At 48.4% G+C, this 14803-nt stretch overlaps 1 protein-coding gene across 1 annotated transcript in view; it reads left to right on the top strand.

Moving 5' to 3' along the window:
* Positions 1-1637: 1637 nt before the first annotated feature.
* The window catches only part of mtss1la (MTSS I-BAR domain containing 2a), a 36664-nt gene continuing 23498 nt past the window's right edge, over positions 1638-14803 (top strand). The window contains exons 1-3 of the mRNA XM_084335153.1: positions 1638-2174; positions 8304-8365; positions 9490-9563. Coding sequence (XP_084191279.1) covers positions 2106-2174; positions 8304-8365; positions 9490-9563 — 205 coding nt within the window. The 5' untranslated portion in view covers positions 1638-2105. The remainder of the gene's footprint in view (positions 2175-8303; positions 8366-9489; positions 9564-14803) is intronic.

Below are 14803 nucleotides of genomic sequence, written 5' to 3' on the forward strand. Positions count from 1 at the left end.
GATGGTGAAACAAACAACTCCTGGTGGTTATTTATGTGTTGTTCAACCTGTGAAACTCCCATATATCTTTAACTTTAAAGGAAGGAGTCTCAGCGTGTCTGTCTGCTCGCATATCTCGAGAACCGTTCATCCCATTAACTTCACACTTGGTGGGCGCATCACTGAGGACCCAAGGGAGAGCATTCAGTGTTTCTGGGGCCATCTGGCCAAATGGTGGCGCTATAACAACAAATTGATCACATATCTTGAGAACCGTTCATCCGATCAACTTCACACTTGGCGGTTCTATTGCTAAGGACCCAAAGGGAGTGCCTATAGTTCTGCCTATAGGGGGATGGGAACTGGGAACAAAGAGCTGTGTCTGCAAGCAAGAATTCCGGTGGCCCTGTTCTGAACGGATTGGCCACGTTTTGAACGATCACTGCACTGTGGGCATCATGGTGGTGCAGTGGTTAGCACTGTTGCCACACAGTAAGAAGGTCCTGGGTGAACCCCAGCAGGGGGGGTCTTTCTGTGTGGAGTCTGTGCGTGTTTGCGTGGGTTTCCTCCGGGTACTCTGGTTTCCTCCCACACCATAAGACATGCATGTTGTGTTTCCTGCCATTGCCCTTGAACCAACGTACTGGTATTACAACTGGAGTTGGTTACCTATATGATTTGACACTGTCGCAGGGCCACATACAGTCAATGGTCTTTGGTACATCGTGATAATCGAACATAACATAAGATAAGATAAGATATTCCTTTATTGATCCCCTTGGGGAAATCCAGGCATCATAGCAGCATGAGGGAGGGGGAGGGGAGGTACAGGTCATATAATTATAGTACAGTGGAGAAGTAAAAAAATAAATAATAAATTTGAATAAAATAAAAGGCAGTGTAAACAATATAATTAACTCTGGACATGCGCATATGGGCAACAAGGTGCAAGATGAGGGTATGTATGCCAGTTATATTTGCCCTACAATAAATATAGTAGTTAACTTACACCTACACCTGTATCAGCAGCACTATATTATATGGCTGTCCACTGCTTAGTGGATAATAGGTCAAATGCAGAGAACGAATTCCCCCAAGGGGATTAATAAAGATTCATCTTAATTTAACTAGTTATAAATACATTTATAAATCAATGTGTTTATCTAATAAGCTGTCTTATCTCTCCTAAATTAGGTCGCCATATGTCAATGGCATCTTAAGGATGCATTAACCAATTTATGGATCTATTTCATCATGACACAATAGGCCCCCTAATTAATTTGGTGTTATTATTGGCCAAGTGGTGGTGTTCTAAGAAATGTTAGTGATTGGGTGAATAGCGACACGTTACTGTTGCCTGAACCAACTAATACATAATCAAATTAAGACAATGACGATTAACAGGAGCGTGCGTGAATACACATAATAAGGGACCCTGGGGGCGGGGTATCCTTTTGTTTTGCATCTCGGGGAATTCTTGAATGGGAAGCCGGACTCACTTTTGTTTGTAGCGGGGGGTGTCCCTCCTCCCCTCCGCACTACATGTGACAAAAAAACTGACCAGCCCCCTTCTTTCAATTCCCATGGATCAGATTACAAGAGAGCCTGCGCGCTTTGGAGACATCTGTTCCACTACTACTAGTAACAACGGAGCGCGCCCCCGCGCATCATCAGACCTGGGTCCGACCGACCTGTGTGATCTCCCCGTTATTTGCCCCGTTAATGATCTGAACGTGAACATGAAGAGCGAGGTGTGTTCGTCGTCCACCACGTTTTAACTCAGGCTACACAGCGTGCGCACAGCGCGCAGGATTTGCGCGTCTATCTCCATCACTCCTCCGCGTCCGCGACCAGAGCCACCCGGTGCCATTGAGCCGCTTTCTTTCTGTCTGTGCGCGGCGCTACGCACGGCTACTACTACTACTACTACCGACCGTGTGGCGTCGCATCCTCCGTGCGTCTTGTTGCGGCGAGGAGAAGGAGGAAGGGCGACAAGTTCAACGCGAAGGAGAATATTGTAGAAGATTCCTTGATGTTCCAACATTTCCGACAACAGTTGGGGACGTGTGTTGTCTGACACTCGGGGCGCATCGTCTGCAGCAGAGACGCTCCTCTCCGATACTAACATGGAGTCGGTGGAGAAGGAGTGCGGGGCGCTCGGTGGATTATTCCAGGCCATCGTGAACGACATGAAGGTACCACCACGTCGTGAATTATGAAGTAGACAGGGTTTTCCACCACGACCTTATTATTATTATTATTATTGCACGGCTGATCAGATGACGCATTTTACTGCCTTTGTTTCTTTAGGAATACCCCCCCCCCTCCCTCTCTCCACTAGAGACAGAGCTGCGGGACAAATGGAGATGAAACATGTTTCTCTTTGTGTTATTTGCATAATGTGCAGCAGGTCTGACGGTGACAGGAGGACGCGGTTGTTATTATTACGATTGTTTACAAATAAATGTAATCAATCCGCGGCACGCAACTCCCCCCAGATTCTAATCGCACTTTAGTATTCGTTGTTGTGACGTTTTCGTATTATTGGTTTACAACACGTTTGTAATGGCGTTTAGAATTGAGGTTACGACCTCACCTCGTTCGACTACTAACCAATTGAATGAACAACAATAGCACCTAGTGATAAGTAATCTCGTAAATATGTTTTATTTTCTACAAAGGAAAATCATATGGGGGAAATAATAGGACGAAATAACGTTCAAGGGGGATTTTGATCGTTTATCAAGACCTGTCATAATAACACAAACGGACCTACTGTGGAGTTGACCCTCGACAGTCTCTCCTACCCCCCCGGGCCCCCCAACCCCAGAAGCGCTCCAGGGTTGACGTGATGATGTGGGGACGATCCTCTTGAAACTAACCAGAAAAAAGCCCGACAAACAACCCCGATGCTACGTAGCCTTAACAGCTGAAGCAGGACAACAGGGTGGTGTTGACGTTGGGACCAAACGGCGGGGTGTCGTGTCGTGTTGTGGTTCATCGTGTTTGCCCTTGCTGCAGGGTAGTTCTGTTCTGCCAGTATCCATGCCCTTGTTGAATTAGGACATTTGCTTTCGCAATATATAGATCCACTGGGTCTTCAGTTTAATCGAATATAGGCTCACAGCCAGAACAATATTTTTACACGTTTGTTTGGATATTTATTGAATAATGGACAGATGCTTATCTGTAATTAAGCACTTGAGTAAAGGTAGATTTCTGGTAAATATCCCTTGACACCCTGGAACCCTCTCCCTCACAGGATATAGGCAGACATCCCAACCTAGACACTATATGAGACCTGAGAGGGGAGCCAGGGGTGAAGTAAGTTGAGAGAGCCCCCACTCTGTTGTTCTTGAGGCCAGCAGATGGAAAGTGTGAATATGCTAGAATACCAGAGAGCTGTCAACACCTCCTCCTCTCATAAAGAGTTAATAACACCATGAGAGCCACTTTCCACCTAACAAATCTCGTATTGATCACCCGCTCGTAGCGGCTAACCGGGCAGGACGCCACCGGACTCTCTCTTTATGGGCTCCCCTGTTTGTCAGGCTCTCTGTGAGGGGGGGGTTCAATGGAAACCGGGTCCCAAGTATCGGCAGGGTGGGTTTAATATGTTTCCTTTTGTGTTGTCGTGGTGCCCGCAGGGAGCGAGAGGCAGACAGGGGCTCTTAGAGCGAGCAGGGCTGTGTATTGATAAGCAGCCATGGATGAATGGAGGCAGGAGCCCTGAGTCAGCACATCGCTGATGCCTACTGTCTGAGACAGACATCTGACCTCATTCCTGCTGGCTGGCTGACAGGCTGGCTGCTTCCATGGCTGGCTGGCTGGCTGGTTGGTTAGCTAGCTGGCTGGCTGGCTGGCTGACAGGCTGTCTGCTTCCATGGCTGGCTGGCTGGCTGGTTGGTTAGCTAGCTGGTTGGTTAGCTGGCTGGCTGGCTGGCTGCTTCCATGGCTGGTTGGCTGGCTGGTTGGTTAGCTGGCTGGCTGGCTGGCTGCTTCCATGGCTGGTTGGCTGGCTGGTTGGTTAGCTGGCTGACAGGCTGGCTGCTTCCATGGCTGGTTGGCTGGCTGGTTGGTTAGCTGCATGGCTGACAGGCTGGCTGCTTCCATGGCTGGTTGGCTGGCTGGTTGGTTAGCTGGCTGGCTGGCTGGCTGGTTGGCTGGCTGACAGGCTGTCTGCTTCCATGGCTGGTTGGCTGGCTGGTTGGTTAGCTGGCTGGCTGCTTGGCTGGCTGGTTGCATTTCTGGATGGTTGGCTGACTGGCTGGCTGGATGGTTGGTTGGATATCTGGCTGGCTGACTAGCTGGTTGGCTGGCTGGATGACTGGGTAGCTGGCTGGTCGGCTGGATGGCTGGGTGGTTGATTGGATTGCTGGCTGGCTGGCTGGGTGGATGGCTGGCTGGCTGGTTGTCTAGGGTCACTTGCTGGCAGGCTAACTGGCTGGATAGCTGTCTGGCTGGCTGGTTGGCTGGCTGGGTGGCAGGCTGGCTGGGTGGTTGACTGGCTGGGTGGTTGACTGGCTGGGTGGATGGCTGGCTGGCTGGTTGTCTAGGTGACTTGCTGGCAGGCTAACTACTGTCTGGCTGACTGGCTGGTTGGTTGGCTGACTGAGTGTCTGGCTGACTGACTAGATGATTGGACGACAGGCTGGCTGGCTGGTTGGGCCACAGGGGTCTGTCAGAGCCCGTCTCCCCCTGGAAGGACCACGCTGTGTGTCATGTGTGTGTGTTGTGTGTTGCTTGTGACTGAGGCTGATCTGGCTGCAGACTACATGTACACACGAACAGACAACGTGTACATCATCAGCACGTGTGTAGTGTACACACAGGCACGTGCACAACCACACGTAGACTGTGCACACATACAGATCCACAGGCGGCAGTTGGCTACATTACACACACGGCCACACACACACACGCCCACACACACACACACACATCTACACACACACTTTAAGCACTGTCATTGCGCCAGTGAGTGATTGATTGCCCGCCGCCCTCCTCACCTATTCACATCTCCTCCTGACGCTACCCAGCACCTGCTCACAACCACCTGACGAATGTACTGGAGCAGGAGAACGGAGAGGAGGAGGAGGAGGAGGTGGAGGAGGAGAAGAATGAGGGGGGAAATTGGGTGGAAGATCTGGCTGGATTTGATCAAACTGAATGTCTCTCTCCTTCTTCTTATCCCTCCTTCCTTCAACTCCCCCTCCCCCCCCCCCCCCCCATCCCTCCCTGCCTCCTCGACTCCCCCTCGGGGAGCTGGGGAGGAGTGGTATACAGTATATCTCCCTGTTGCACGACACGCAGCTCTCCTCACGCAGCTCTCCTCACGCAGCGCTCCCCTCCCTCGCTCCCTCCTCAGCAGCCCCCCCCCCTCCTCAGCAGCGCTCCCCTCCCTCCCTGCCTCCTCAGCACCCCCCCCCTCCCTCCCTCCTCAGCAGCACCCCCCCCCCCCCCTCCTCAGCTGTCTTGGCAGCACATCTCTCCTGCCCTTGGGAAGAGGAGGCCACACACAAGCTAATTAGCCACCTGTTGCAGCAGCCAGGGTGGGCAGGAGGTGAATGATAAACATTTCGTCAGCGGTGACTTGGTCCCGAATCGAGACTCTCACCAGGAGAAGACCCGCCATGGCATGGAATGACAGTAGGACTAGGCGGCCATTGGTGTGATGTTGACACAAGTGTATTACGGGGTCGGAGAGAGGCTCACGGGGGCCTCGCAGGGCCCGCCCACTCTCTGGGTCCGGAAGACTCTTCTCTACAGTCTCTGGCTAAATCTATGATCAGCCACCTTTTATTTTATTATTTATTTATTTGTATTACTATTCAACATAGAAAGAGGTCGTAACATAGTTACATAGGTTTCTATTGTGCTTATTAAAACCAGGAGATGGTGATTACAAATGGTAATATTAGATGCAAATGAAACTCTTAACAAGCAGTGGTCTCTATGTTAACTTAATTAAAATTAAATATAGACAACTATATGATCCAAGAGATGCATTGGTTTAAAAATACAATTATTTTGGCTAATCATGAAGGGAAAGTTAATTAATATATATTTTTTACAATATCTCTTTTTGTCATCGACGCATTAGCTGACTTACCGAGCCCAGTGGACGAATCAGACGGGCAGCACCCGGGTCCAAATAAGAGGACTGATGTATTCTGTTGTGGACGGTTAAAACCTTTATGTTGTGGGCGTGGCTTAAAACCTTTATGTTGTGGGCGTGGCTTAAAACCTTTATGTTGTGGGCGTGGCTTAAAACCTTTATGTTGTAGACGTGGCTTAAAACCTTTATGTTGTGGGCGTGGCTTAAAACCTTTATGTTGTGGGCGTGGCTTAAAACTGTTATGTTGTGGGCGTGGCTTAAAACCTTTATGTTGTGGGCGTGGCTTGAAACCTTTATGTTGTGGACGTGGCTTAAAACCTTTATGTTGTGGACGTGGCTTAAAACCTTTATGTTGTGGGCGTGGCTTAAAACCTTTATGGTGTGGGCGTGGCTTAAAACCTTTATGTTGTGGGCGTGGCTTAAAACCTTTATGTTGTAGACGTGGCTTAAAACCTTTATGTTGTGGGCGTGGCTTAAAACCTTTATGTTGTGGACGTGGCTTAAAACATGTATGTTGTGGGCGTGGCTTAAAACCTTTATGTTGTGGGCGTGGCTTAAAACCTTTATGTTGTAGACGTGGCTTAAAACCTTTATGTTGTGGGCGTGGCTTAAAACCTTTATGTTGTGGACGTGGCTTAAAACCTTTATGTTGTGGGCGTGGCTTAAAACCTTTATGTTGTGGGCGTGGCTTGAAACCTTTATGTCGTGGGCATGGCTTAAAACCTTTATGTTGTGGGCGTGGCTTAAAACCTTTATGTTGTGGGCGTGGCTTAAAACCTTTATGTTGCGGGCGTGGCTAAACACCTTTATGTTGTGGGCGTGGCTTAACACCTTTATGTTGTGGGCGTGGCTTAAAACCTTTATGTTGTGGACGTGGCTTAAAACCTTTATGTTGTGGGCGTGGCTTAAAACCTTTATGTTGTGGGCGTGGCTTAAAACCTTTATGTTGTGGGTGTGGCTTAAAACCTTTATGTTGTGGGCGTGGCTTGAAACCTTTATGTCGTGGGCATGGCTTAAAACCTTTATGTTGTGGGCGTGGCTAAAAACCTTTTGGTTTCCGGACCCCAACCATGTGTTGCCTGTCTGAAGCTGTCTGGTTTGCCCGGAACATGGCCAGAACTTCAACCACAGGACTCAGTAAGTCAGCTAATGGCTATGCATCGATTACACCATTGGCAAGTATTTTATACTGCTCAATGTAAAATAAATTAAATCAAAACTATCCTTTTAATAAATCTTCGCCACAATCTTTGGCCTTGGAGAAAATCCTTCCGTGACCAAACAGGGAACAGGCAGTGTGAGGAGGGGGGGGGGGGGGGGGTTGTGACCGAACTCTCTCCACTCTCCGAGGCCTGGAGCTCCTCAGGCTGGGGTTTGGCCCAAAAACATGTTTCATGTCGGGCCTGCTGCTCTGATAGCGCCACAGGCAACGCACCCTGATCCAGGAGGAAATCTGATCCTGATTCCTTAAAGACCAGGCATGCTACCTAGCCCTATAACGTCTGCACACGCACACACGCACACACACACATACATGCACACACACGCACATGCACACACGCACACACACACATACATACACACACACACACATGCACACACCCACACACACACACACACACACGCACATGCACATGCACACACACACTTACATGTGTGTTGAGCAGACAAACACAGACAGACAGACACACACAGATACATGCACGCCAGTCCGCAGCAGCCTACGGTAGTGTCAAGCATAATATTTCCATTCAACATGTAGAAGCATATTGGAGGACATAAGCGAAGCTGTATGCAAAGAGTTCAACCCCCGAGGTGTGGAAGAGTAACTTCGCATTAATTATTCACTGCCGCCGGGCGAGAGCGTTCAGTCGTCTCACCGTGGAGAACCGCTGTGTGTTTTTATCAGTATTAACTTCCAAGAGAGAAGCGTGTACTCTGTGTGAACCAGTCATGACATTGAGAGACTGCATCACCAGACTGTTCTCGAGTCTATCCTGTTGAGCAGAACATCTCCCCTGATTGTGTGCTGCTACGTTTGTTTATATGTACGTCTGAAGGTTGAATCTATGAGAGACAGGCATCGTAAAGCGTGTGCCCGCCCGCCCGCCCGCCCGCGCCCGTGCGCACAGTCCTCTGGACGTCCTTGTGTAATCTGTGTTAGTTTTATTTTACAATCTTCCTCTCTCTGCTTTTCTCTCGCCAGAGCTCCTACCCGGTATGGGAAGACTTCAGCGCCAAGGCCACGAAGCTGCACTCTCAACTCAGGTGAGACGGATCACGCGGTGTCCTATCCAGACGGACGAGGAATAATCACTCAAGGTTCTGGGTTCGAGCCCCAGCAGGGGGCCTTTCTGTGTGGACTAGTTTACATGTTCTCCCTGTGTTCGCGTGGGTTTCCTCCGGGTACTCTGGTTTCCTCCCACACCATAAAGACATGCATGGTAGGCAGGGACTACAGATGGAAACTAGCTCATTAGCTAAAATCTGGCACATTTATATTGATGTGGAAACTGAAGATGTTCATTAATGTGCACTGTTCCCGGGTAAAAAATAAATAAACAAACTTAAACTTAAACTTTTATTAAAAAAAAAGTAGGCGCTTTTCTGTATTTTTCAGCCATCCCAATTTAGTCATTATGCCAATTCCCTTCCTGGTCGTTGCACGCATTGCCCCACTGTCGGCCTGGGGAGGGTGTAGAACTACCACATGCCTCCTCCCATACACGTGGAGTCGCCAGCCGCTTCTTTTCACCTGACAGCGAGGAGTTTCACTGGGGGAACGTAACGCGTGCCGCGTGCAGAGGTTTCACGCTATTTCCCCCAGATCCCCTCCCTGCTGAACAGGCGCCCAGACCGACCAGTAGGAGTCGCAGTTTTACAATGACCAGGATACATACCCCACCCGCTAACACTGCCAATTGTGTTAGTAGGGACGACTGACCAAGCCGGAGAATAATCACTTTTAAGTAAAGAAAAGAAAAGAAAAATATCAATATCATTTTCAATAGGCTTATTTTGTACCGCGGCTTTGTGGTTAGAAAATGCGGTTGACACACTCATTACAAAGTGATTCCCAGTATGATAATTGTATGATACTTGAACTCACTGTGTAATTTAAGCTAATGTTTTTTTAAAGCTATTTTATGATTTCTCCTCATGTGATATTAACATATCGGAGGATGTAATTGGTTGTTTGTTTGTTTGTTGGCACGGTTGTAAAGCCAGATTCCGCCATCCACACACACACACACACACACACACACACACACACACACACACACACACACACACACACACACACACATACACACACACACACACACACACCACAATGACAATATGAACACATGTCATTTTGTATAGTGCTGATTTTCCTTTTTTCTTTCCAGGACCACAATTCTGGCCGCGGTTGCCTTCTTAGATGCCTTTCAGAAGGTGGCAGACATGGCGACCAGCTCCAGAGGTAAGTGGCAGCTCTACATCCAGATCAGGAATAGAAACCGTGACATTAAACGATGCTTAAAATATCATTTCCGACCATCTTTTTCTACCTTGTGTGTGTGTACTGTGACGGTCCACTGGTTCTATGTCGTAAATTACTCCTCTGGCCATAAAAGCATGAATCGGCAATAGCTTGCGACCGCGTGCGCGCATTCTTCCACCACCATGACACATTTCAGCCTTTCTTGGGGCGGAAGCTGTGGCCGCTAGAGGGTGGGGACACTTTGTGGACCGAACGACCGACGGAGTGAGCTATAGAGCTGCCGGTCGCAGCTATAAAATCGAGTGGGTGGATTTTTTTCCTCTCCATTCAAAACAAGATCCCGCTTACGCAGCACGCATACAGACTCTCATGAGCCAGAGAGCAAACGGGGCAGTGAGTGAGGGCACTTGGTATGGTCTCCACGTCCCCTCCCACACACACACACACACACACACACACACACACACACACACACACACACACACACACACACACACACACACACACACACACACACACACACACACACACACACCTACACACACACACACACACACACACACACACACACACACACACACACACACACACACACACACACACACACACACCTACACACACACACACACACACACACACACACACACACACACACACACACACACACACACACACACACACACACACTAACGCCTTAAAGGAACACGCCAACATTATGGGAAATTACCTTACAGTCTTCTCCAGAGAGAGAGACAAGAAGATAGATACCAGTTTCCTCTCTGTGCGTTCAGTAGAAAGCTATCCGGCTGCAAGCTAGCCTAGCTTAGCACAAATGAACGGAAGCAAACAGTAGCTACTGGTTAGCCTAGCTTAAACTTTGGGAGAGGTGTTAGTTGGACAATGCCTATACTAGGCTAACCGGTACTGTCCCGCTTCCATTCATTGTGCTAAGCTAGGCTAACGTGCAGCCAGATAGCTTTCCACTGAACGCACAGAGAGGAAACTGGTATCTTGTCTTCTTGTCTCTCTCTGGAGCGAATGCCGTTTTATGATTCCCATAATGTCGGCGTGTTCCTTTAAGCCGTTGACGGACATAGGGTGGGGGGGGGGGGTGCGGGCGGTGGGTGGGAGGGGTGGGGGGGGGGTGGCGGGGGGGAGGGGTGGGGGGGGGGAGTGGCAGGAGGTGGCAGCAGCAGCTCGGATGAAGTGAAAGCTGAGCTTATTGTTTCTCTCTCTGGTCCTAATGAGGGTTTTGCTGATCTGCCTGGTCACTGCTCTGAAGGCAGCAGGCGGTCAAGCCGTGCAAACCTCCTGATTAACACAGACTTCTGTGGAGGTCGTCATCGACAGCAGTATGTAGGTCAGAAACCCTACGCGGACATGAGGCGCCGCGTGCGTGAAATGCTTGTATATATATATATATATATATATATATATTATATATATACAGTATATATATATATATATATATATATATATATATATATATATAAATATATGTGTGTATATAATATATAAATATGTATGTATTTTTTATTCACACGTACAAATCCTAGCAAACACAGAAAAAAACACACACACACACATATTTATATACATATATACCGTATATGTTCATACATACAGAGGCACGGAGCGACAGCTGGTCGCTGGCCACCTGACCCCGGGTCACATGCCCGGCATGCTGCTCTGAGGCAGGGTGGCGGAGAGGAGGATCCCTGCACGGGAAAATAACCACAGAGGCATTTTATCGTCACAATGTTCACACATTCTCGCCCCCGAAAAGACCACTTTTAGCTGTGTGTGTGTGTCTTTCTGCTTCCCTGCGTACGTCTTTCCTACGGCACTGCGATGATATCGTGAGACTGTGTGTACGGTCTGGAGGCTTTGGCAACCTGATTCACTGCATCGCCGCTACTGTATATAGAGAGGCCATGCCAGGCCAACACTTCAGAGGAAACAGAGTACGCGCAAGAAGATGGGAAATGAGAGAGAGATAGAATATATATATATATATAGAGAGAGAGAGAGAGAGAGAGAGGAAGAGAGAGAGAGAGAGAGAGAGAGAGAGAGAGAGAGAGAGAGAGAGAGAGAGAGAGAGAGAGAGAGAAGAGAGAGAGAGAGAGAGAGAGAGAGAGAGAGAGAGAGAGGGGGGGGAGGGAGAAAGAAAGAGGACACAGTGAGAAAGCCAGAGACAGAAAGAGAGACAGTGAAGAGAGGAAAAGATAAGAGATAGACAGAGAGACAGGGTGAGAAAGAGAGAGTCAGAGAAACAAAGAGAGAGAGAGACAGAGTGAGAAAGAGACAGAAATAGAGGAAAATACAAGAGATAGACAGAGAGACAGGGTGAGAAAGCGAGAGTCAGAGAGAGACAAGAGAGAGGAGAGAGACGGATGAGAAAGAGACAGAAAGAGAGAAAAACATAAGAGATAGACAGAGAGACTGGGTGAGAAAGCGAGAGAGAGAGAGAGAGAGAGAGAGAGAGAGAAAAAAGATAACTCTTTCCATGCCAGATATGGTGGCTATAGCTATCAGATATCAGACGGTGTCAGTCAAACGGCCACTCCGCCTCACTGCTCGTCCTGCGGCCCCGGAGGCCCCGTCACATGAGTGACGCACAAACTCCACGGAGCCAGGCACAATATAGAGATAAAGGAAGCCAATGAGATGAAACACAGACATCTCTAGACAGATCCTTTCCTACCTGGCCAGTGCTCTTAAAGGGCCAATCCGTGATTGTGGTGGTGCACTACTGGCTTTGTGTTACTGGTTTTGTTATGCGCTGGATTCACGTTTTTCTTTTTCTTCTGCTAAATGTATCGACTGGACTTTGATGGAAGGTTTGACACCATCATGTGACCGCTAAACGGGATGTTGTAGACGAGAAAGAAATCAATTGTACCCTTTAACACCCTTTCACTGCCACACTACCAAAGGGTTAACCCTTTCACTCAATCAATCAATCAGATTTATTATAGAGCACATTTAACATGACACCAAAGTGCTGTACAGAGGGTAAATACACATAGATACATCTAGACAATAGAATACTATTTATATACTTTCTGCGACAATACAGAAGGTTAACCCGTTCACTGCCACACGCCAACGGGTTAACCCTTTCACAACCACACTACAGAAGGTTAACCCTTAAAGGGTTAAAGGGGAACCACGTCTATTTTCAGAATTCAAACATGATGTTGTTCCAGATGGTCTAAGACAGCCTGAATATATTAGGGAACGTGAACAAACTCTCAGACTCGAGTGATGTCATCAAGTCTGAAGCTGCTTTTCGTAGACGGGGGGGGGGTTACGTATTCCTCTTCAGAACTTCTTTAACCCTTTCACTACCACACTACCAAAGGGTTAACCCTTTCACTGCGGCAATACAGAAGGTTGACTCTGTCACTGCCACATGACAAAGGGTTAGCCCTTTCACAACCACACTACAGAAGGTTAACCCTTTCATAGGCGGCTGGGTGGCGCAGCGGAAATTGCGCCAACGCAAGAGACACCGGGTTCGAATACGGCTGTCGGCGTTGCCTCCGGCTTGGGCCGGCCGTCATACTAACTCAATTGGCAGAGTTAGCGGGTGGAAGTCGATGGGTGGTATTCTGGACGTTGTGGACAGCGACTCCTACAGGTCGGTTGGGGGACGCCTGCACAGCAGAGACAGGAAATGGCGGGGGTAGTGTCAGCCTCCCACACGTTACACCTCGCCACTGAGAGTCCACGCTGGCAGGTGAAAAGATGTGACAGGCTGCCTCCTCGTGTACCGGAGGGGACACGTGATGCAAGGCTTCTATCCTCCCTACAACCGGCCAGTGGGGGGCATATGCGAGCAACGTTCAAGACAGGGGAGGGGAGAATTGGCACAGTGAAATTGGATGGGAGAGAAAATAGAAAAAGAGGAGAAAAAGTGGATACAACTAACCACACTAACCGTCTGTAGTGTGGTAGTGAAAGGGTTAACCTTCTGTAGTGTGGTAGTGAAAGGGTTAGAATGAAGCTAATTTGTGTATTAAAAAAAAGAAAACAAAATCAGTCTCCCATTCATTTTCCATGGAGCAGTTCTAGACTTTATACCAGGTGACGTCACGTCACAAGTTTGAGTCTTAACTTCTCTGGTTTCTGGCTTCGGGAGAAGAGAGGAGCTCGTGTTCACAAATATCGCTTGAACTTTCCCAAGCCGTGGAAATAATAACATATTAGAATTCCCGATTTGGGTGGAAGGAACGCGAGTCCCCCCCCCCCCCCCCCCCCCCCCCCCGGTTTATTATTGTTATGGTGGAAAAGTACTGCATGAAGAAGATAAAAAATAAAAAATCATTAATTAAGCTGTCTCTCTCCAAATGAAGACGCAGGCGGAGGTGTCGGGTGTCTCCGCTCAGGAAGCTGGAGAGTTGGAACGGGGGCTTTTTGCTTAATTAGTTCAAGGACTCTGAAGGAGAGAGAGATCTTGCAGTGTTTATGCACTCTTAACCACCAAAAGGGTTAACCCTTTTCACCGCGACGATACAGAAGGTGTACCCTTTCACTGCCACTGTGCCACACGACAAAGGGTTAACCCCTTTCACGACCACACTACAGACGGTTAACCCCTTCACTACCACCACAACGTAGTGTGGTAGTGAAAAAGGGTTAATCAGTGTACCCCGTTCCACTCCGTCTGTCCTCTCCTTTTTTGTGCGCGTTCCAAAACCGCAGCAATTAATCCGGCCGGTGGAAAACAGTCGATATTTATTGGAGCCGGCTGGTGGTGGTGGAGCAGGGTTGACCTTGAACCGTCGTGCCGCAGTGCTCCACGGAGGATGCGAGGTGGGTCGTTTTGCCGTTCATCGTTTTCTTTTTTTGGGACAAGTGCACCACCCCGTATATATAGACAGGTTATAGAGGATGGCCGGAGGGATGGAAGAGAGGGGGAACGAATGAAAGAAAGAGATAAACTGAATGATTAAACGGCATTATTGTCGCAATACACCCACAGAGCCTTGCTAAAACCACAATCCCCCCACCTTCCAAAGACGCAAAGCCAAAATTCCGCAGATACTCAAACCACGATCAAGGAAAAGAAAGAAAGAAAGAAAGAAAGAAAGAAAGAAAGAAAGAAAGAGCTGTGGCGAGAGAAAGTGACTTTTATTTAAAAGTAGTAAAGTCACAGTTAACACATCGCCAGCCAGATATTTCACATGTTCCTCTGAATTCTGCTCTCATTAACT

The sequence above is a fragment of the Notolepis coatsorum genome (assembly GCF_963971535.1).
Source record: "Notolepis coatsorum genome assembly, chromosome: 18".
Taxonomy (NCBI): Eukaryota; Metazoa; Chordata; class Actinopteri; order Aulopiformes; family Paralepididae; genus Notolepis; species Notolepis coatsorum.